General features: G+C 37.1%; 1 protein-coding gene across 2 annotated transcripts in view; it reads right to left on the reverse strand.

Moving 5' to 3' along the window:
- SSH2 (slingshot protein phosphatase 2) overlaps positions 1–25,046 on the reverse strand; it is a 263,078-nt gene that overhangs the window by 34,243 nt on the left and 203,789 nt on the right. For both annotated transcript variants that reach the window (XM_037493772.2, XM_037493771.2), the window contains 6 exons: positions 22,498–22,619; positions 17,363–17,431; positions 16,521–16,586; positions 10,615–10,809; positions 6,185–6,278; positions 5,923–6,051 (listed from right to left, as the gene is read on the reverse strand). In XM_037493772.2, the coding sequence (XP_037349669.1) occupies positions 5,923–6,051; positions 6,185–6,278; positions 10,615–10,809; positions 16,521–16,586; positions 17,363–17,431; positions 22,498–22,619 (675 nt within the window). The remainder of the gene's footprint in view (positions 1–5,922; positions 6,052–6,184; positions 6,279–10,614; positions 10,810–16,520; positions 16,587–17,362; positions 17,432–22,497; positions 22,620–25,046) is intronic.

Consider the following 25,046-nt stretch of genomic DNA (forward strand, 5'->3'; position numbering starts at 1 on the left):
ATCCCTTTGCTTATAAAATAGTTTCAACATTATTATACTATTATCACAATCAATGGTAAACCTATTAAATTCAAATTTTCTTTGCAATTCCTTTTTTCTTGATTATATCCCATGAATGGGTACAATCATAGTATTATTTTTAATCAGAGTATTATGTCTAAAACTTATTTGAATTAATTTATTTGTGTGGTATCAATTTAACATACATTTGGGTTTATTTGCTCCTGTTTGTGTTCAGCTTTAGAGTATGCTTTGCCATTATTTTCTATTTGAGTTTTTGAATATGTAAAACTTTTACATAGTATATTGAAAGTAAGAAAGTTTATTAAAAAAATTCAGTCTCCCACCCTCATATCTTCTTCAACCCTCCTGTGTAACTATTTTTTATTAGTTTCTGACTTACTCTACCTATGTTCTATTTTGAAAAAATATAAACAAGTACATATTTATTACTTGTTACACAAATGTAATATATTAACACAAATGTAATATATTAATATTTTTTAAAAAAAAATTTATTTATTTATACAAGCACTGGGTATAGTCAGAAGCGTGGGAGGGTGAGACAATTCACCAGAGCCTGAGTGGGGAACAGAACAGGCAGACAGATGAAACACACTGCTGAGGGGAACAGTGGGCAAGGCAGGAGAGGTCTGTCGCTCCATGTGGGACCCTCGCCGGCGGCCGGGGATTGAACCAGCACTGCAAAGGCTGCGGGCAGCTGCGCAGCCCAGTGCTCAACCGCTGCACCACCAGGGAAGGCCCACTAATGTATTTTTTTTTAGCTCTTTGCTTTCTTCACTTTATAACATAGTCTCAAAACCACTCCACATCACAGTCAACAGAGATCATCTTCCTTATATCTGCATAGTAAGTAATTCACTGGTTAGTGATGTAATAGTTTTTTCAACTATAGTCCTATGAATGATGCTTCATACTTGTAGAAGTAAAAGTAAGACTGCATAGTTTTCTTAGACATTGCTCAACTCCATTCGAGAGAGGTTGAGACATTTCTGCATGCTCAGCAGCAATGCATGCACGTGTCACTTTCCCCACAGCCTTACCAACAAAATGTATGGCTAAACTTTGTTTTTGTCATTCTGATGTGTGAAATGTTATCTAATTATAATTTCAATTTGCATTTTTCTTACTATAAAAGGGTTGCAGAGTCAAAAAAAAAAAGGATTGCAGATTCAATGTCAGGTCTACTTCTGTCTTTGAGCAATCTGTTCATGTCTTTTGAACAGATTAGAAATTAATCTGTTAATCTAATCAAAAATTAAAATTTACCTATTTCAGAATCATGCATTAAATGTAATTTAGCATTAGCAGATTTGGGTTCAAGTTCTAACTCTCCCTCCTACTGTGGGGTCTTGGGCAAACTGTTTAACCTCTCTGTCCTCGCTTTCCTTATCTGTAAAATGGAAGGCCTCTCTTACCTTAATGCTAATCATTGAATGGATACTTTCTCTTCAAATTATGAATTTATAGCTTCTCACATATTAAAATGGAAAAACTGTTTCTTCATCCTGAATTCTCCTCTACAAACTATCCTTTTCCCTTTCTTTCATAACCAAGATTCACAGAAATAAAAGCCAATACTCACTTTCTCTAGTTCCTTATTTTCCATGTCTTAACTCATAGTTTCTGCCTTCATCACTCTAATGACCTCTCCTAATTGTCTAGTCCAGGGGTGACCTTGGTATCCTTATTCCACTGGCTTTCTCTGAGTATCTATCTGATACTATTCATTACTCCCTCTTTATGGAATTAGATCAGAATGTACAAATATCTAGCTTCATGCATTGCACAATATAGTGGATCAACTAGTGTTTGTTGACTGAATGATAAAATGAGTTAAGTAAATTAAGCACTTGGAAAATTGTCAAGTGTTATGCATGCACTATCATTGTATTACAAGTGGTCTATTTGGACACTGAACTGGGAGATATGAAGGTTGCTGTGCTGAAGTTCCATTTAGGAAAAGATCAGTAAGTGATAGACAACTGATCTTTCCTACAGATGAGGGTTCAACTAACTTTCAAAGAATATGGGAAGTTCTGAAGGCTCTGTGCTCAGAACCTTTGAGAAAATCAGCTTTCCTATGGCAAAGAAAGATGCACAGACTTCAAGGAGACAGAAGCCAAGCAATAGGGCTCCGTTGCTAAACTGCTACCAGGGAAATGCGACCACCTCAATTCTTCATTTAGAAATCAAGATCTTCTGCTGAACTCTGTCTACTTAGATGGATATACCTTAGATATGATGAAAAAAGTACATGGTTTTCATCTACCTGTCCACCAAGAATTCAATTTGATAATCTGAAGTGACATATGCAGAAATAAAGTAAATTAAAAGAACTGGCTACTGACTCAGTGAAGTCTGTATAAATTGACTTGGGCTATGGTTAGGGCTGCTTCAAGTTCAACCAGAAAGCAACTGGACGTCACCATGATATAATTACTTTCCTGCCTCAACACAAATGCCAAGTATATTACTCCCTAGAGGCCCTTCACTGATACAACCTCTACTCCCATGGTTCTTGGGCTTACAGTGACATAATTCCATGGGAATTTTTACCATGTTCAATGTAATTATGTAAAGCATATTATAATTTTACTTAGTGTAAAATGAAGTCTTGATACTATGATACATTTTTAAAGTAAATTCATTTCCATCTTTCACTCTGGTTCTCCTACACTGTAGCCTGGTCCAAAGACCCAAGTAACTGATTTCTTTGAAAATATTATCCTCAGGAAGTAGCCTTGCTGAGGTTCAACTGTCCAAAATAGAGGAGGAGAGCACATTTATGGCAAATGAGAAGGACTATACTGAGGGTTCTGCTAAGATCAAGATGACCTGGCAAAATGTCCCAGGACTGTATCCCTATCCATACTTTCTTCATCATACCATATCACTAGTTCAAGGCTGTGAGTCATAAGCTCTCTATTCACTTTTTCTTCTAAGAATAGTTTTTGCTACACATCTCCAGTTGAGGAGCTATTTTAATTGTATGGATAATTTTTGTCCATTTGATCATCCTCATCTATTTACATATTCTCTATTTCTCTGATTCTAACCACCAATTTGAGGCTTAATTTTTCTTTGAAAACACTATTCCAAAAGAATTTACAATGTCAAATCTTGAAAAAGATAATAATCAGCAGTAAAAATTGGAACTACCTTTTTATCCATGAACAAACTTACTGGTTGTGTTCAATATTCCTGTGCTTCCACTTAGGCAGTTAAGATTAAGGTAAGGTGCCTGCCTTTCTGCAAAGTCTCTCTGGTCACATCTAGCTTTTTCTCAGCCAAATTGGACAGCCTCCAGGAGAGCTGTTCATATTGAGAATTGGTTGGGCAAGGATTTTCGGCTCAGTGAGGTTGTAAACTCTCCAGGTGTGGAACAACCTCTTTTTCTGGAAACACCCTGACTTCCAACCAATCATGCTTTTTTTTTTTTTTACTATAGATTTTCTTTAAATTATACCTACACTTTTTCTCTCCATACCAGTGGGACACCTTTCCAAATAAACATCTCTGTGCAGTGGACTGCAACATTCTTCCAAACAGAAAGGAGATGATATCCTGCTGTCTCCCTTCATATAACCGGCTTGCACTATAGGCATCACAACTACGCACAAGATGAAATGACTTTGCAGAAAATTAACACCACCACTTGCAGCTCAGATAAGACCTCTTTTTCTGTGTCAGCTTCTGGGAAAGTCAGCAGAGCACAGACTCATTGGAGAAGAGACAGCTGTTTGGACAGAGGATATGTTGGTGTAAACAAAGGGAGGAAGCCATCAAGGAAGAAGTACAATAGGATGTTTAGAAAAATTTCTATACACTTATTTTATATTTGGATAAGCATTTAATTTCAGGATTCTCTGGTTTAAAAGTTTTTTTCCCCAAATAAGAAAAATATTTACAACAGAAAGAACATGTCCATTCTCTAGAAAATAGAATTGAAATTGAATTGATTTCCCATTTTTCCAAAATAGGTATGTAAATATATATTAAAAAAGTAAAAAAGACCGGAGGCAATATTATATAATTAAAGATAACAGTGCTTAAATCGCTAGGTGATGACTGAAAGTTCATTTATTGTCTTTTAAAATTTTCTAAGTTTTCTACAATGAGCAAGGATTATTTTTATTATAAGAAAAAACCAAGACAGAGAAATATGCCTTTAATCATGAAATAATTGCATGGCTCTACTGGTAGAAATATGCAAATGCTTTTGTAATTGATTAGGGAATGTATTCTGGGGAGGGATTATTCTTTCTGTTTAGGATACTATTAAAATTTGTGCATATGTCTTAAAAGATACTATTTGAGGAGGAGTTAAGGAGAGGGATACATGCTTGAAGTTAACAGGTTGATTGGTCAGATACTGGCTGCTTTTGATAGTCATCATATCTATATCCTTTTTAGGTATTAAAATCTAAGCTCAATGGGAAAGTGATTTTCAAATTTGTAGCTCACTTTCTAACATGAGCTGTTTTTGGCTATAGGCATTTGCCCTTCATAAAAATTAGTCATGTTACATAGAAACAGTTGGGGGCAAGGCCCATATGAATGACTCAGATGTTCTATAGATAACACAAAAATCCTTTCCAACAGCACAAGAATAGGTAATACTTGAACTCTCATTGGAAGCATACACAAAAGGCAACAAAGCCAAGTGCTTTGCAAATGAAAAGGTCAATGACAGTTGTACAGCATGATTTACATCCAGAAATGGCAACAGACATTGGTCAAGTTAAAGTAATGGAAAAAATGTTGCCCTCCTGGCTCACAGCTTTTCATGAGTAATTTCATAGCTACACACCACTATGAATCATTCTTACACATATACTCTAAGTATCAACAAATTAATTCAGGACACAAGCCTTCAAGAGCACAAAGTCTGACTGCTTGGTGAAATAAACTCTTGAATGATTCAGGGTGAGATGATTCAGTTTAGTCAGTTCCTGTGCATTTATTTCTCTTCTTACCTGTTCCCAGCTTCTAATCATTTTATAGTTCACAAACGTTCTCACCAGAGAAAGGAAGTGAAATTCAAACCAACAGATTTAATTCCATGTTAGCATTTTTTTTCATAAATAAAAATGAGGTTTTGGTGTTCCCCACTGATTTAATTATTCTTGTTAGCCTTGTACCCACTAGCATGTATAGAAGAAAACTAAAACTAGTTAACATTTGAGTAGAAAAAAGGTCTTAAGATTTTAGAAGCTTTCCTAGTCCATCTGTAGAGGTCTCCTTGGACTAATTATAGGTCACTGATGTTCAGGAACCATGAAGCACAATTTTAAGTCACTCGGTTTTTGGTAATCACAAAAGTATTCTGGGGACTCAAAATGTAGCTACAAGATTACAGATGTTTAGAAGTCCAATAGCCTCTCAGTTATAAGTATGATTTGATCAGCTATATGAGACCTTAGACACATTTGGCAAATTTGAGAGAGTGACCTTAGAGGATCATCCACTTGTTTACACCATATGAAACTACTGTAGGCCAGTCTGTTTTTGGCTTTAACTATTAGGAAGAACAAACAAGAAATTTAACAACCCCAGGCAAAAAAAGGCAGATCTGTAGCATTTGCCAATTTCCCTGGTGTAAAAATTCCCACCATAGTCAGTTTTAATCCACCAACTTTACATCATTGAATGAGGAATTGGGAAGAGACAAGGAGAAGCACACCATTATATAACATTTCTACCACATAATAGATGTAAATAACCCTAAAAGCATGGATAATAGTGAAATAATTAGGAAGTGATGAGGTTTGAGTATTTATTACCTTTCTTTTTAATGTAAATTACATTTTATTTAAATATAATAAAATTTAACAATTGTCCCCATGGATTGGTATGGACTAATTTCAGCACACCACTTAATGTAGTCCAAAGACTTACCAAGAATACGTGATCAAATATCTGTGTAGGGCTATCCATTTGACCAAGGATCACTATCATTTCATTGTCTATAAATTCCTTGAATTCTCGCAAGTTGCATACCATTTGCATTTCCAACTCAGTTCGTATCTGAAACAAAGATGGCATATGGTACTAATTTCTGTGACGTCCATCTGTATCTTCAACCACTCACCATTTCTAGCCCATTCCTACTGTTATCCTATTCCAAGCCTTGGAACAGTGAGGACTTAAGGTCTCTTACCTCTTTGGATGTGATATTCTCCAAATCCTTCTGCATCATAATCTCTCTTAATTTGGTTTTAATTAGCCTTTCAGTTCGCTCACGTTCAGTTGGGCTGAGAAGAAAAAAATGGTGATTTTTCTTAGGCAGGAATTTGACTAAGTAAGTTAATAGGCCATTTGGTTTTGTTTCCAAATTGGTAGGCCTTGCCTCTACAACCCTCAAATTTATATAATACTGGAGATATGGCAAAAAATAAAATTAATTAAAAAAAGTTTCTTTTTAGTATGTGTAGAATGTAAATATGTAGGAATTAATTTGAGGGGTTGCACACATCTAAGAGTCCTTAAATACATTCATATATATATGCATATATCCATGAGGGAATAAAGACACACATGAGTGTTAATACTCCTGAGGAGCACTTGTTGAACTAGAATGCTGAGGTGGGTAGACCAGTGATATGACCCATTATTGGAATGGGTCTTCTGTAGGTTAAAATGCCACCTTATGCAAATTTTCACTGCCAAGTTTTAGAAAACAGGAAAAGGGGAAAGAGTGATTCCTGTCTTCATTGAGGCAAATTCTCTTTCAAAGTGGGTTTCAAGGATTAACTAAGTGGAATACTTCCACCCAGAAAGTTCTCCTTTTCATGACAGTGCATAAAATCTCTGTGAACCTGTTACCCCATTTTATAAATAAAGGAAATAAACAGTAAAAGGTTAATGAAATGTGAATGATCACAAATACCAGGAGAATCAGAACTCTCAGCCTAGCCTAACACTCTACCTGCAGGATTATGTTGCTTCCCTTAGTCTTCTGAAGCTCTTAAAAATAAAATTATCCTTGGAACTTTAACATGAAATCAAACTAGGCAGTTGACTCTCCAATTACTAGAAAGATATTGGTTCAATGTAACTGGATGCTTCTCTCTGAAAGCATTATTTCATACTATGTAGAATTTGAGTGAGGCTGACAGAGAGCATTTTCTGTCTCATCTTTCCCTTCTAACATACTCAAGAAAGGTACTTGTTCTGTAGCTCCTTATTTGGGGATGGAAATGGACTAATAAGCCTTTAGGCATTCTGCCTGCCCTTGCTGTCTACTGCCTTATCACTGGCTGTGAAAATAGCTTTGGTAATCTTCAAAGGTGGCTCTGACCCCACAACCTTGGAGCTCCCCACCACTTGCATTCTCACCACGAGTTCTCATGAACTCTGCAGAATAGAGCTAATACCTGGGCCATTTTCCTGTCTATCAACCAAGACCTCCTTGCCTTTTTTTTTTTTTTTTAACTTTTACTTTTTTTTTTTTTAAAGCATTTTTATTTATTCACTTTCACGTAGAAGAACTGGGGTGTAGGCCAGAGGTGTGGTGGGTGAGAGGATTCACCACAGAAAGAGTGGGGAGCAGAACAGGCCCAATCTACCGAAATACACTGCTAAGGGGAGCAGCGGGTAAGACGGGAGAGGTCTGCTGCACCATGTGGTTAGCTCCCTGGCAGGGGATTGAACTCAGGCCATAGCGGTGATAGCCTGAGACTTAATCCATCGGCCACCAGGGAGACCCACGTCCTTGTCTTGACTAGAATTAAAATTCTTTGCCATGCTCCCACCATTTTCCCTAGAAAAAGTTAATTCTAATCTTCCATTAAAAAGAAATACAGATAGAACAAAATTTAGCACCTATGTACATGGATACTCTAATTTAGCCGTTTTCCTCCTAATCCTTCATACTTGTTTGAGGCAGAGTGATCTGGGAGTAAACACACTGGACTTTATTTTCAGCCCTGCTACTTACTGGTGGTTGTGACCTTGACCAAATCCCTTCCCTTCTCTGAGCCTCTGTCTCCTTTTCTAAAAAAAGAGGACAGTTGCCCAGGTCTGCACATTTATGCGTGCAGAGCACTTGTTGCTGCAAAGGCATTCAGGGCTCCCGCAGGGACCTGCTTTTCGTTTCTGCCACCCATGCTGGTGGGCACCTCCTCACCACGCTCTCCCACCCCGCAGAGCCAGGCATAGGGGCCCACCCCTAACAGCGGTTCAGGGTTACCTGAGAGTCATTCACCACAGGGAGAAACAGTACAGGAGGCCTGATAAGACCCCTGAAGAGTTAACACCAGTGAGAACAGTCACAGGCTGCTGGCACCTGCGACACTAAAGTAAATGCCAGGCTATAGAGCCTTCAGCGAAACGTTTCCCTCGCGCAACGTGAGCAGGCAGCTCTGACAGCACGTTATTTGCTCACGCATGTGAGCATGTGCTGATGGCATGGGACAGGCGCTGGAGACTCACAGCACAGATGGTTTTTAGGGCAGTGAAAATATTCTGTGGGATACTATAACGATCACTATGTATTTGTCCCAATCCACGGAACATATAGCACCAAGAGTGAACAAAATGTGAACTATGGCCTTTGGATGAAAATGATGTGTTGACGCAGGTTTGTCAATTTTAACAAATGTACCACGGGGAGGTGTTGATCCTGGAGAAAGCCATGTGTGGCGAGGTGGGGGCAGACAGAAAATGGGAAATCTCTGTACTTTCGCTCATTTTTGCTGTGAACCTAAAACTGTTCTCAAAAAATTAAGTCTTATGGAAAGAATATAAATAAAAAGCTTGTGGTCCAGTGGGGGGGGGGGGAAGAGGACAGTAAGAATATATCTCCCTCAAGAGGTTCTTATTAAATGAGACACATATGAAGTGCTTAGCACAGCCTTTGATGTTGAAGGGAGTACTGTATATGTATATCCTTTCCCCTCTTCCTTGGATTTCAAAATATGAACTTTATTGATAGTGCAGCAATTAAGTCCACAGTGGCACACATTCTTCCTGTATTCTCAGCAGTCTTTTTTAGGGTTTTCCAGTCAAACTTAGAGAGTAGAAGGGAGTGGAAAAAACCATTACAATACAAACACACATTTTCCTCCCTAATTTCACTAGAGGAAAAAATTGTAAAACACATCAAAATGCAAAGAAAATAATCACTAAAAAAATCCCTCAATCAGAAATAATCACTACTAATACACTAATTTATAGCTTTCAATCTTTTTCTATAAATAGCTATATTTGTTTATTAAACATACATAACAAATTGGTATTATATTGTACAACAAAGAACTAACATTTAATGATCTACCTTATACCAGGGACTATATATATATATATATATATATATATATATATATATATATTTTTTTTTTTTTTTTTTTTTGCTTGAAGAGCAAAGAGCGATTATGGGCAATTTAATTTCTTATTTTTTGTGTTGCAGTTTCTAATAAAATCAGGAAAAAATGAGAAAGATATTCCTTCATATAAGCTCAGTTCAAAATGTCCATTTTTGAGTCAGATGAGACATCCTTTCATACCCACCAACCAGCTATAAAGCATGAAATCAATAAGATTTCCCAAGGTTTGAAAGTCAGATTAATCCTTATCTTTACAGTGTGGGATCTTGAAAGAACTAGGGCTACTGAAAAGGTGGCCCTAGTACAAATAATACTATGCAAAAAAGCCTCCACTGCCTTTTTTTTTTTTTTAACTGTTTCAGTCATACATTTCCTAGAAAGTTCACTTCTAGTAAGAAAACATTTATTAACTTTTATTCAAATAAAGTCTTTTTTTTTTTAAATCATGAATTGTTTTGGCATCAGTTTAGGAATCTGAAGGTGAAAGTTTGTAAGTCAGATAGTGAAGAGCTATACTTCTTTCCCAGGTACAGAATACCTGAGAAGTGCAGAAAGATCAGTTCAGAACAAAATGAACATCCTGACTATTTCCAAAAGCAGGAATTAAAGTGTGAAAAAATTTCCAAAATAGTCACATAGGTTTAAACACATAGACCTAAAAAAGGAAATAGACATTAGCTCCACCTTAGGCCTTTATCCAACTCACAGCACACTAGGGAGATTTAATAAAATCTTGCTGACAAAGACTTAATAAGGCAAAGATGGAAATGAGTAAGATAATCTGAACTATATAAAGGGTAATTTTTTTGAACAAAAATAAGTTTAAAATGAGTGTAGAAACCTTAGCATTCTCTTAAATTGACCAGAAACTGTTTAATTAAGTATTAGAAACAGTCCTCTAAAAGTTTCTCTTATGACTAATTTGCTTACCAAATATTTCTTTCATGGGTAATGCAAAGGTGGGCTGCAGTCCAATTCCTTTAAACTCAAATTTCAAGTTATTGGAATCTGAATTAATGGAATGTTATAGTACTACAGCTCTTAACTATGGAGATTCCACTGTGCCCAGGAATAAAAATCCTCAGGTCTTTGCAGACAACAAAAAGAACAGGGTTCTTTATGTGTAGCAGATATGTGATATAGACAATAACAGGTATCACTAAGATTACTTCTTGGAGAGGAGAGATTAGTGAGGAACATGCTATTTACATCCTCCTAGCACACAACAGAGAAGACTTTCATAATCTTTTTCAAAGTGACTTACATGTCAGTGAAGAGAGCTGGAGAGTCGGGCCGGTGGGACTGCACATCTTGCATAGCATTCCATTCATTGACTGAAGACTGATCTGAGTTTATATGGCTCTCGTAGTAACTCACCCAGGTGAGAAACAGGCTACCTGGGTAGTAGTTATGCATTCTGGCCACTTCACAAGCTTTGTGTAGACTCTGCAGCGCAGACCTGAAAGATAAGATGGGAAATGAGCACTGTAGAATTGTGGGGTACCAGAAGGCTAATAATCTATATGTATCCCCAACTCCTCAAATTTTTAAATCCTTGTAGAATTGGTGTCTAGAGAATCTACTCCCTAGGATTCAAGATTCTCTGATTCTAATCTGTACTATATGATCTAACCATACTACTTGACTAGACATTTCTTGTTAGAAGATATGATGCATTATTAATGGGAAGTAGAGGGAAAGCAGGAGAAGTGGCAACCCATCAGTGAAAAACAGGTCTGGGTACATACGGAACTTGTAATCCTAGAGCTGGAACCATGAGGTGGCTATATCGTTAGACAACTAAAGATTTCAACCACTTATTACAGAAGATTCATTCTGAGTCACAGATGCATACACTCCCTATCATTCTTTTTAAAATATTTTTTAAAATTTTATATATTTTTTACATCATTATTCATTTTTGTACAATGTATGCATTTTCCACTCCCTATCATCCTTAAAGTCTCCATAAAGACCACACAGATGTCCCCAAACTTTGAGGACATGTCCTTTCATGTCCAGAAAGTACTGCTCTAATGACATTTATCATTCTTGCTGTCCTTGTCTCCTAGTATCTTTAAGCCATTTATTAATACTTGAGCTACTTTTTAAGAATAGCTTTGGTTATTATGTGACTAATTAAATCTCTAAATATGAACTCAGGGACCCAAGAAGTGTAAATCAAATGAAAAAATACCTTTTGGTTACATAGTTGGGAAAAGCTAAAGCCAGAAATGCTAGGAAACTAGTTACACAAGAACAGGGATCTTTCTATATTTTGTTTACTGAGGTATCTTACGTGATTAAAAGAATGCTGAGTTCATAGTTGAAGGATAGTATTTGTTGAATGAAATGTCGTAGTTATAAACCAATGTCTCTTTTCCAAGGACAAAAACAGTATGAGAGAATTCTAGGGCAATCTATTTACATTTTTTTCATATAGACACATTTTTATATTTTCTCTCATAACAAAAGAAATCTGTGTTTCCTTTCCCTTAGAAAAGTTAAGGACCTCAGGTAAATGGCAGAAATATCCTGTAACATCTAGAAATAAGCATAGATCTTTTCAGTATTTTTGTCTGTACATAGATATATGATAAAGATATGATCATATTTTGCATTCCATTTTAACTTGCTCTTTTTTAACTTACTTTATACCTGCCATCAACATCTTCTCAAGTCAATAAACTAGATCATTTTTAATGGTGCATAATATTTAGTAATGTGCTATACCATAATTTAACTAGGTTTATTTTTCAGTCATTTAAAGCTGTTTTCCAATTTTTGCTATACTTGAAAACAGATAAAACATTCTTATGGTTAAAACTTTTGTACACACCCATGATTATTACATAAGAATAAATTCTTAGCAGAACTACTAGGTCAAAGGACATGTAAAAATGATAAGGCACACTGGCAAATTATTCTCTAGAAAGCTCTATTTTATTCTCCCACCAACTGTGAATGATAATGTTGGTTTCTTGAATCCTTACCAATCCAGTATAATGTAAATTTCTTAAAAATTACAAATTTGGGCCTCCCCGGTGGCGCAGCGGTTGAGCGCTGGGTTGCGAAGCTGCCCGCAGCCTCTGCAGCGCCGGTTCGATCCCCAGCTGCTCCCTGGCCACCAGAGGAGGGTCCCACATGGCGCGCAGACCTCTCCTGCCGCCCGCTGCTCCCCTCAGCAGTGTACTTCGGTCCTTCTGCCTGCTCTACTCCCTGCTCTGGCTCTGGTGAATTCTCTCGCCCTCCCGTGCTTCTGACTGTACCCAGTGCTTGTATGTATAAAATCAATCAATCAATCAATCAATAAACAAATCTTTAAAAAAAAAATTACAAATTTGATGAAGGAAAGATTATGCCAGGTTTTTTTTTTTTTTTTTTTAATTAGGGAAACAGGTTTTTCCTTAAAAACAAAATTGTAGATTCCTTTAAAATGCAAAGTAAACCAATGTCCCAGAGAATTCTCAGTGAATTTAACTTTCATTACATAAATTCAAAGGTAAGGACCAGCTTAGTGCAATGTAGATATTTAATGCATGCTTTCTTCATTTGGGAAACACATTGTTTCAACAGCATACACAAGATTCTTGTGCAAGTGCCCTAGAATGCACTCAAGGCTTAGCCACCTCAGACTCTTTAGCTGCATACAGGAAAGTAGCTGCTGCAGCTATTTTCTGTGGAGGAAACACCTGGTTTAAGTGCTGCTTTGATTCAGACATCATCTTTTTTTTTTTTCTGTGACTTTCAGTTCACTACTCCACATGTGGTACACCCCCTCAAAAAAAAGTTTACTACAAAAGCTAACAGAGCTAGAACCAGTCAGTCTACTTTAGAATATCAAATCTTGACTAAGGTTATTAACTGAATCTTCACTGTCTTAAAAATTTAGACTACTTTATATTTCTCCCCAAAATGTAACTGAAAATACTGATATTTATGGGATTCACTGCAGCTTGGTTTTACTTGGTACCTGGGAAAAAAGGTGTAGTTGCCTTTAACTGGGCCTTAGTTAAAGTGGGACATTAACTTTTCCATGAAAAATTTGGATGTGAAATATGCTCAGAACTGGTCTAAACACATGACCTGAAACTTTGTCCTACAACTCAATTACTGCAAAAAATGGTAAGATGGTTGATTGTTCAGTTGACAGTTTTAGGACCCCACACATTTCAAGTTTATCAATTCTGTTATTCAATAACATATAATTGTCTGAAACCTTTTTCAGTATCCTTTATTTCTTGTTTGGCTTGCCTTCTGTCCACTCTGCTCATCATGGGGACTTCCACTATAGTAGAGGCAACTGAATGAAGAACTAAAATTCAAGTCCCTGACTGGGACTTGAAATAACCACTGTTTTAGTGGTTTTTTTTTTTTTAAAAGATTTATTTATTTATTTATATAAGCACTGGGTACATTCAGAAGCGCGGGAGGGCGAGAGAATTCACCAGAGCCAGAACGGGGAGCAGAGCAGGCAGAAGGACCGAAGTACACTGCTGAGGGGAGCAGCGGGCGGCAGGAGAGGTCCGTGCGCCATGTGGGACCCCCCTCCGGTGGCCAGGGAGCAGCCGGGGAATCGAACCAGCTGTGCAGAGGCTGCAGACAGCTTCGCAACCCAGCGCTCAACCACTGCGCCACGGGGGAGGCCCTGTTTTAGTGGTTTTAAGGTTTTAGTTAGCTTAGTGGTTTTAAGGTTTCAGTGTAGATCTTTTCAGTATTTTTGCACTCTGATTCTTTGCATTCTGAGTTACAACATTCCCTTATTGTATTAGATAATTCCTGGATATTCCAAAACAAGAGAATAAAAATCTATTCTGAATGTAAGAGATATTCTCAGACCAATTACATAATATCTCTAAAACCTCAATTTTCTTATCCATAAGATGGTACTAACACTATTTTGAGAGGCTGATGATGTAACCTGTGTAAGGCACCAGGCACAATGCCTGACACGTAGCAAGTGACTGCAAAGTGTCATTACACCAGCTGATGGTTATTAACAACTATAGTGCTTTTTCTAGGCTTTACTTGTATTATGTAAACAGTCATCAGCAACTTAATGGAAACATCCATCTATAGTGTTAACTCCATCAATGCTATCCTGATTATCTCAAGACACTGAAATTTGCTTATTTATTTATTTTTTTAAAGGGCAGGACTTAATCTTTATTTACTGGGTACTGCAAGGTATGAAATTCCACACAGAACTAAGAAACCCATTGAGAGAAGAAACTTCATACAGTAAGTAGTTTGGAACTGTTCAAGTATAGTTTTGTTGTAAAAAGTGCTACAACTCCAAATTACATTTAAAAAGGTCTTAGTTGAGAAATAGTAAGACAAACTTAAACCAAACACAGTACACAACAAACAACTTTATGCCTCAGCTGTACAATCTAAAAGTTAAAGGTCCCAGTGTCAGGGGGAAAAGATGTCCCGCGCAAACTCCATACAGGCTTTGTGGACTCCACCCCCACTCCATCAAGACTCTAGGAGCTACAAATCCCATGATCCCCAAAGGGAAAGTTGTGAGGACATGAGGGCAAAGTTAAGCAGCCATTTTCTCTGGTTTGTATTTATAACCAGCTATCTGAGTGGGGCTCGCTCTTGGCTTGTGCTCTTGGCCAGGCAGCGCTTAGTTTCAGTGGGTCATTTGGGATTCCAGGTCAGTGGAATGGGTAGGATGCATTGAAGAATTATTCTCCCTTTTTTTCTCCCTGAGATGTTCATTTCCTCATTTCCCCTTTCCTTGTAAATAAACCTTTGATTAGCTTTTTGTGTGTGCCTACAGTTTAAGTCCCCTTTAAGTACACGGGTGAGGACCGACAGTCAGGCAACCCGTTTTATATCAGAGATGCCCTCTAACACCAGGAGTGCCATCTTGAACTTGGAATGTATAGCATTCAGAAGTAGTTTCTGACACAACATTTTATAGCACAGGTGTGCTGGATTTTTGTAGTGAGAAAGATTTGAAGTGTCCTGGTAAGATGACACAAGTAACCACATACTAAAGATGACATATCACTATTGGCAAGAAGAGCCAATAGTGGTTCAACTGCACCATACTTGATAACTAAGTCTTGGAAAACTGAGCCATCACCTGCAATGTTTCCTAGAGTCCAAACGGCTTGTTCAATTATATTAGAATGGGGAGATGTCAACAGAGAAATGAATGCTGGGATAGCACCTCCATCTACCACAGCCTTTGTTTGTTCTGATGTCCCAGAAGCAATGTTAGTGCCCAAGCAGATTCAAACTGAATGGGACTACAATCAATTCTGCCCAAGGACACAAATTTTATATTCAAACTGCTGGATTATGTTGTCTATGGGGGCTGTTTTTCCCTAGAAAGTAGTTTCCTAGTGGCTTGAGTAGCGTGGAGCTGGCTTTCCAAATTGTTGCTATTTATGCCTTTGACAGTGTCGTCAACAGACCAATTTACAGGGCTCTGGTTGTTTAGGTTTTTCTGCAGTGGAGAAGTAGGATTATCAGGAAATGAGCTTATATTTCTTCTTTTCAGCAGCTAGTCATCTTTCTTTGCTTTCCTCATTAACTTATATTTTGTGCTTCCTCATTTCTGTACTGTTTTCCCCCTTGTTCTTAAATCTTTTAAGGTGGGTAGCTGATGAATTAACATTCTTGCTGGTGGACACAGTTATAAGACAAAGAGAAAAACTTTAAAGCCAGCCCAGGCTTCCGTAGAATTTGGGACTCACAGGGTGCAGGGCCAATACTCTCAAACTGTCCACCTCAGTTCAGCCTGAAGATAGCGTGGTTCATGTAACTGGCTGGCATGATTTTCAACAAACTGAAATTTAATGCATAGTAGTGTGATTTTCAAGACTTGGCTCTAGACTGCTACTAACAATGTATCCCTATAAAACTCAGTTCCAGCTGGCTATCTGATCCATTAACTATCTTCCAGAGTTTAAGAATACTTAATTTCACTTGTTCACCAAAACTTAAGGCATTGATGATATCCACAGCGATAACCCAAAAGTTGAACTTTCAGGTAATCTTTAACTATCAACGACACACAAACAGATCACACAAAATTCTATACACGAAAAACAGATCATGTAGCATTTCCATAGAGAATTGTGCCATACCAAATACTACTTCTCACAGACTATCACTCTAGTACTATCATAGAGATAATAAAACTCTTCTTACCACATTGCCTGCACAGATACGGGTTTGAATATGTGGACTCTGTTATCTGTTGAAACGCTGAATCCTCTGAGAAAAGAGAATGAGACAAAAATACACAAATGAGAATGAGTCATTTCAATTGTGAGTTTTCAAGGTTGTTTTACAGCTAGCAACTGCACACTTAGAATCATAAAGCACTTCATGTGGAAGTTAACTGGAGTATAGCACTTGACTGAAAAGTTTCAATAAATTGCCTGATTTTATCTGCTAAGCAAAATGAATGACTCCCACAGTGGAGTTAGTGAATTACATACAGTTTCCCAGCTGTAGCTACGGACAAATTGTTCTGCTGCATATTTCTATTTGGAAGTCTTATGGGTTCTTAGCAAACCTGATCCTGGTTTATAAACTAGAGCAAACATCTTGGTCTCTTGGGACACAGTCTAAAAACACCAGGAGGTGGGAGGTGGAGGGTCACTGGGGGGAACTGGCACAGGAAAGGGGTTATACTGTAGGCTGACAGCTGGCAGAGGCAGCAAGAGGTTATTTGAAACAGAACATATCCTCTGGGAAAGCACTGCAACAGCCCCACATGCTCAGATTGAAGAGTGAGCCAACAAACTCATTCTTTTTTGTTTGGATTCTTACCATAGTTATCCTAGAAGAACAGAAGTGAGAGGCCCTGGCAAGTTTTATTTTTACTCTACTCCACAAAACAGGAGTTTAAAAGGACTTACTAAGCTGCTGACATGACCATTCAATTGGGCACACGGGGCCTCCCATTCAGCTGAATGAATGGGCACTAAGATGGAACACCTCCCCCACGGGCTTTCTGTAGGAAAATAAAAAGGGAAAGTTCTTACCCATCACCATCCAAATGAATGAGGGTGTCACTCCAGAGAGGCAAGACTAAGCCCATGGTACAAGTGCTACTGCAAGAGAAGAGATAGTCTACAAGTTACTTCCTATTATTCCAGGAAGCATTTCGTTGTTTATTAACTTTTAATACAGACATAACCCCCGAAGCTCTAAATTTTGACATTGTCAGACTAGATAAATCCAATGTATATGCTCAGCAACTGTTTTAAACAGGTGGTTATTAGAGGTCCTTATATATTTAATAAAGAAAACATATTAACCGAGTATCCTGAATTGCCGTTTTGCAAACAGCCACTGTCTAAAAATTCCTAGTGATAGTAGCTGACTTGCTGATTGGTAAGTTGTAGCCTTCAAATTAACCCCTAGAATTATTTCTAATCCAAGAATTACTGCTGAAGATCTCTGAATATGTGATTTGCTAGATTCTAATAGAAATTGAACACCAGAATAAACTCAATAGTCTAAAAGGGAAAAGGAAATAAAAAGTAGCTGTTATTGATTTGTGATCAAGTTAGAGAGACCATGTAAGTAAAACAGTACTTGATGACTATGCACTGAACTACCACTGCTAAAATGCAGAATGAACAGGAACGCCAACAACCAATATAAGATTAGCTCTGGCACATTAAAATTTTATTTAAATCACACCCTGGTCCAGGGAGAAAAGTGACTTTTAATTAATGGAAGAGGCTGGGATAGGAAGTTACAGAGGTTGGACATATGTACAGTAGTCCCCCCACCCCCGCCGCCATAAATTCTTGAAACTACAAAGAGTACCAAACCTTATATATACTATGTTTTTTCCTATACATCAGAAATAACTTAATTTATAAATTAGGCACATTAAGAGATTAACAGTAATAACTAATGAAACAAGTTACAACAATATACTATAATAAAAATTATGTGAGTCTTGTCTTTCTCTCCCAAAACCTTATATCATTTTAGGACTACTGTTGGCCATAGGTAACTGAAACTGTGGAAAGTGGAGAGTAAACTACCCCAGACTTCGGCCACTGACAAACCATTTTTCCCTTCCACCCAGTCTCCCGAAGGTTCCCCCACTCTCTCCCTACCAATAAAGCTAGATAAGCAGCTACAGTAGAAAAAACTTTGGGCTTAGGAGGTAGAACAGTAGAGTATGGTTAAGAGCTCAGGCTCTGGAGCCAGATGGGCTCTGGAACTTGGATTCTGGCAGTAACTGTATAAATTTAAGCAATTACTTAATTGCTTGGTGTTCCAGTTTCCTTACCTGTAAAAAAATACCTTCTTTATTGGATTTCTTCAAAGATGAAATTGGATAACACACAAAAATGTGTACAACAATGCCTAAAACATAACAACTACCCTTCACTGAGTAGCTGTACTATGTCAAAAGATCTGGATTTGATCCTTCTAACAAATTATTTAACCTCTCTTAAAATTCAGGTAACAAAAATTTCCCTCCCAGTGTTATAAAAAATTTAAATATTTAAAGTGAGATAATATGCATGAACGTATTGTCATGTAAAACAAATGTTGAATATGTATCTGTAGTGAGTGCTCTAATACAAGTGAAAGTGGGATGGGGATGGGGCTATTATGCAGGAGATGGGGGGCTATTATGAAAATGCATTAAAAACAGAACTACTTCACTATTGCAGGCACTGCAGGGCTAATGAAGGCTATTCCTTAGTTGGGCTGTGTCTAATGCTTTGCACTGCATTTGCTGGCCTGTGTTACTCAACACCCCACTAGTAATTCCAGAGTTCTCTAGGAGACTCAAATCAAGATTGGAACAGCTTATTCACATTGGGACCCTAAGCCTGAACACCAGACACACTTCTATCATGCCAGAGTCTGGAGGGAGTAAGACAACTTCACCACTGTTTTTGCTAGATGAGATGGGGTGAGCAAAAGGAAAACTTGTCTTGAAAATGGCTTCCTAAGGTGGAGTGGGATTATTTTTAGGGAATTTTTTTTTTCAGTGAGTGCTCAGTCAGGTTCCTAGCAACAAGTATAATCTGGGTATAAATATGAAGGGCTGATAGCCTGGTGACCAATCTAGAAATTAAGAAACTACAGAAGGAGATACAGAAGGTCTGAGAGGATACAATTTATGAGCTTGTTACTAGACACCAGTTAAACTTGGACAAGTGACAATGATATATAGGAATCAAATATCATTTTCAGCTTGTATTCAGGTCACAATGTTTTTTTACATTAAGAAGTAACTTTTTCATACAACAGGTGAGAGCCCTGAATTAGGCATACCTTGTATTTTTATCCAGCTCATGAGAGTCTTATGGGATTTTTCTTCATTAAAGAATAGTGGCATGAGGGCTTAAGTCTCAGCACTATGAAGCTATCAGCAGGCACTGCACCACAAGGTTGATGCCCGGCCAGGGAGGTGACCCACATGGCGCAGCAGATCTTTCCTGTCTCGCCAGATGCTCCCCTCAGCAGTGTATTTCAGTAGATTCACCTGTTCTGCTCCCCACTCTATCTCTGGTGAATCCTCTCACCCCCCTGCACCTCTGGCCTGCACCCCAGCTCTTGTAGGCATAAATAAATAAATCTTTTTAAAAAAAGAATAGGTATTATTTAATAAAAACTCATTCCATTCAACAAATACTTGTTGAGTGCCTATATGCACAATAAATCTCTAGGTGTTGGGAGTACAAAGAAAAATTATAAAACATAACCATAAAGTTCTATTATTTTATTTTATAACTTTTATAACTTGAAATATATCGAATGCAATTCAGAAATCAAGGGTATGCTATATATTATAAAATGTTTGTTGAAAATATAAAAAAAACATGTCAATAGGATTAAATAAATGGACTGGAAAATAACTCAAGAACCACTTGGGAAAAATATGTCATATACAATCTGGTTCATACTTTGGTTTAATACTATTTTGAAACATTAACTTTTAATATTCTCAAGAGACAAAATGATAAATTCCTGCAATTGCAACTGAGATAGAAGTGATATCAGAGTACTTGAGCACCTGTATTCAGAAGTGGGCAATATTTCTCTTACTGTTCAAGGAACTTATTCAGGGGATGTATGGGAATTCACAGTACTAAGTTTACCAAATGGAATGAAAACTAGTTTCTATGGCTTTTTATATCATACTTTGTCTTCTATAAACTAAAATTTTCTTTTGAAAGTCAGGTATGATTCAGGCAAGACTATTAGTGAAGGATGATGCTATTCTTTCAAAATAAATTAGTGGGCATCTATATTAATGAGTGTTCTTTTTGATTTCTAGGAATATTTAGGACAAAATAAAGGAGATATCTATCTGATTTCTCACACTTGGGTCAGGGGAAACTAGCGGAAGACTCAAGTAAAGTTTCCATGCAGCCCCAGTTTCTATTTTATGGGGTTTCCAAAGGAGAATCCGGGAGAACCAAACAAAGGAAGTAAGGTCTATTACAAATAAACAAAGAGCAGTGCTGTCCAATTAACCTTTCTATAATCTATCCATGGATTGTCCTATATGACAGTCTCTAATCACATATAGCTAGAATACTTGAAATGTGGCTAGTAGCGACTGAGTAATTACATTTTTAATCTGTTTTTAATTTGTTTAAAACCCACAACATGGTAGTGGCTTCTGTAATGGACAGCAGAGATATAGAGATAAAAATCCCAATTAGGGCATCCCTGGTGGCACAGGGGTTAAAGTCTCAGTGCTATCAAGTAATCACCAGCCACTGTGGCATGAGTTCGATCCCTGGCCAGGGAGCTATCCCACATGGTGCAGCAGACCTCTCCTGTCTCGCCTGCTGCTCCCCTCAGCAGTGTATTTCAGTAGATCCACCTGTTCTGCTCCCCACTGTGTCTCTGGTGAATCCTTTCACTCCCCACCCCTGCACCTCTGGCCTACACCCCAGCTCTTATATGCATAAATAAAATAAATCTTTAAAAAAAAATCCCAATCAGAGGTCTTAAAATCCTAATGAATATAAATAAGTAAGGTAGGTTTTCTTATAGGATGCATGTTTACTGAAAGGTCTATTTCTTAGCTAACATTAGAGGTTAAAACCAAGCAAGACAGAAAGATTTCTAAATGTGGTTTACAAGGCCCTTGTAATTTCAGAGCTGTAAGTGGTATACAAGATAACAACTCTGGCCTGTGAATCAATTAGTCATTTTCAGGATGACTAACTATATACAAGTTGAGGTAAACACTACTTACTACTTTGAGAAACTTTATGGTGACAATGTAATATCCCCTTCTCCCATCTTCCCCAAATGCATCACCCTCAGTATCCGCTTCTCTTTGTGGCTAAATTCTCCCAGCCCTAGGTCACACCCCTAGCTAGTTGGCAGTTCCATTCTAGTACTCAACCAGGAAGTCAATGCTTTGAGACATCTGGCAGGATTTCCTGAGGTTTATTATCTAGAGTGCAAAGATCTGCTTAGCAACCACATTCCACATCTTCCCAAGATTTTCCCCCAAAAAGTAGAGAAATAAAAGGAAAGCAACAAACCTTAGGGACACACAAAAAAATCTAGGCTCTGTGTGATATGTGAATCTTTTATCATAGGATATAAAGTACCACCAAAGCCAGATGTGCATGATTATAAAAGGTTCTGCTTTGAGTTTAAAGAATAACTCCTCCCCCTCCCCCCCCCCCACTTTTAACTCAGAAGGAAAAAGGAAGCATAACATTTGGTAAAAGCAAGGTCTAAGGCTATGGATAAATATAAGAGATTGAAGTTACAGTAGGCTCCCTGTGAATTCAGGACTCACTGATGTACTATCACCAAGGGTGTGTGCTCTTAGAATCACCTAGGTGAATCATTACTGCTTAAAATAAGTGGGCTGCAAAGAAAAAGCAGCTTCTCTCTCATTACTCCCCATTTAAACCATTTGCTTTATATCATCACCACCTAAAGATGAGAGGAAGGTAAGGAAAAGAATGGTAAATTAGGAACACATAACCACAGACAGTCAAAGCATTTTCATCTCTCAAGATGAATGGCTACGATATTTTTGTGTTTTCTAAGTTTATGCATTGAAATTTAAGAGTAGAATGTGTAAAATGTTTTTTGTGATAACTCAAAAGGAATAGGTTATCTAAAAAGGAGTTTTCTCACCTTCCCTTTTGTGGTACCATACCTGTCATTACAGGAGAAATCCATTCCTAAGACAATGCTTTCTTCAGTGTCTTGTCTACCATTAGTTGAAACCACTACCATATAGCGTGTTCGATTCTGGTAAGTACTTTCTAGTCTGACAGCCTGGAAGTTAACAGACAATACATATATTAAGAAGGTGAATTTCAGATTATTCAACCCTTTTACATCAATATATTAAAGCAAACTCAGAAGTACAGTGGAATCAGTAGTTAGAAGACTTTCATTAAAATCCCAGCTCATGTATTAATTATACAATTTTCAGTAATTTACTAATAAGTTAACTGAAAAATAATATAATTGCACCTACCACATTGGGTTGTAAGAATCATATGAAATAATGCATGTTCAGCACAGGGTTTGGCAAACATAAGTTCCCAATAAATGTTTACTATTATAAATTATGCTAATTTATAATAATAACAGTTACCAGGGCATGTTCTAAAGACCAAAGAGGGGAAATGCGAGGCGTATGAATGTGAGCATGAGACTCATAGATGCAAGTCCCACAAATAATAATAATCTGAAACAAGCTATTAATATCTAAGAGGACTATGACCTCCTGAATTTTTGCAGGTTATACACTATAAATTTTTTTTCCTTTGCTTCAATGATAATTAAGGAAAATTTCTTTTTTCAGAAGTGCATATTATTTTTACCAAAAAGTTTTAACTTATTGCTTATTTATGATAGTTTATTTATTTTTATTAATTAAAAGTTTTTTCTAACATTGTAGTCCCCATAGTTTTCCTGTCACCATATCACTTGTGAACCATCACCAGATTCCCTTGTATTCTTCTCTCCCCTGTTTCAACTCCTTTTCCTCCCCTCCTTTGCTGTATGCCTCAGTTCTATTGTCAGCTTGCTAGTTTTGACTTTTTCTTGACCTTTTTTTTTAATGATAGTTTAAAATAAGCATCAGGAAATTTGAATATAGATAGGGTCTTAGAGGATATTAAGGATTTAGTATTACTATGATAACTGCATGTAGTTAGGCATTTTGTTAAGTATCTGGAGTGAAGTGATCTTATCTAAGTTTCACTTTAAAATATTCCAACAAAATTCAGTTCAGTAGGTGAATGTATAAACCTGTGTCCATTCAGACAACGGAATATTATTCAATGCTAAAAAGAAATAAGTCATCAAGCCATGAAAAAACATGGATATTACTAAGTGGAAATCAATCTGAAGACTTTACATACTGTGTGATTCCAATTACAAGACATTATAGAAAAGGCAACACTATAGAGACAATAAAAAAGATCAGTAGTTACCAGGAATTGGGGGAAGGGAGGGGTAAACAGGTAGAACGTAGAGGATCTTAGGGCAGTAAAACCCTACTGCATGATACTAAAATGATGAATACATGTCATTATACACTTCTCGAAATCCACAGAATGTACAAGAGTGAATCTTAATATAAACCATGAACTTTGAGTAATAATGATGTGTCATTATAAGTTCAACAATGGTTAACAAATGTACAGCCCTACATTTGATAATAAGGGAGGGTATGCATAAGTGGGTGTAGACAGTATATGGAAAACCTGTATCTTCTGCTCAATTTTGCTATGAACATAAATCTGCTCTAAAAAAATTAAAAGTCTATTAAAAAATTTGATGAGGGTAGATCTTATGTGTTCTTAGAATAACAACAATAATAACTAATAAAAAGGGTTGGAGGAAACTTTTGGAGTTAATAGATATGTTTATGACATAGATTATGGTGATAGTTTCATGGGTATATACTTATTTCCAAACTCCTCAAGTTGTATGTATTGAATATCTACAACTTTTTGAATGGCAATCAAATCTATTCAATAAAGTGGTTTAGAAAAATGCAACAAACAAAGAGAAAAATGGGGATAGCTGAAAGAAAAATCTGGCAAATTGTTGATGGTTATTAAAGTTGGGTAATAGGTTCATAAGGATATAATTTTGGGAATTTTCTTAACAAGAATGCCCAAAAGGTAGTTATAAACCTTAGAAATAAAATGGTTTCTAACCAATTCATTAAAATATTTAGGGTAGATTTATTGTGTATACAATCAGAGTGCAATGCTCAGGATTCAATGGTGGAAGAGAGAGTATACAATTTAGACTCTTTACATCTGTTAATTAAAATCCAAGAAAATGTGCATTGGCAGCATTTTCCTCTGTGTGAAACACCTGTCCCATTCTTTATCTCAGAGAGAAAAAGAGTTCCAATACCATCAACCTGCTGAAGACATTTGTCAGAAATTTCTATTTGAAATGTTTTCAGTGCTGTTCTTTTGGAGTCTCCTTCACCTAACCTCTGCCATTATTCCAAAAGGGGCTAGAGAGAGAGAAAAAGAGTTGCACAACTCAACAACCCATCTAGCAAGGCAAGTCAGACTCCCATGGCTTTCTGTCTCTGTCCTGATACTCCTAGAAGTGCTGAGAAAGCAGAAACAATAGAAACGGCTACATTAAAGCTTATTTCTAGTGAGGGCTGATACAACAAGAATATAATGTCCATCATTCTGATTTCAAGTAAACAAAGTAGAGTCC

This window comes from Talpa occidentalis, unplaced genomic scaffold (genome assembly GCF_014898055.3).
Source record: "Talpa occidentalis isolate TD23 unplaced genomic scaffold, MPIMG_talOcc4v2.1 talOcc4.7, whole genome shotgun sequence".
Lineage (NCBI taxonomy): Eukaryota > Metazoa > Chordata > Mammalia > Eulipotyphla > Talpidae > Talpa > Talpa occidentalis.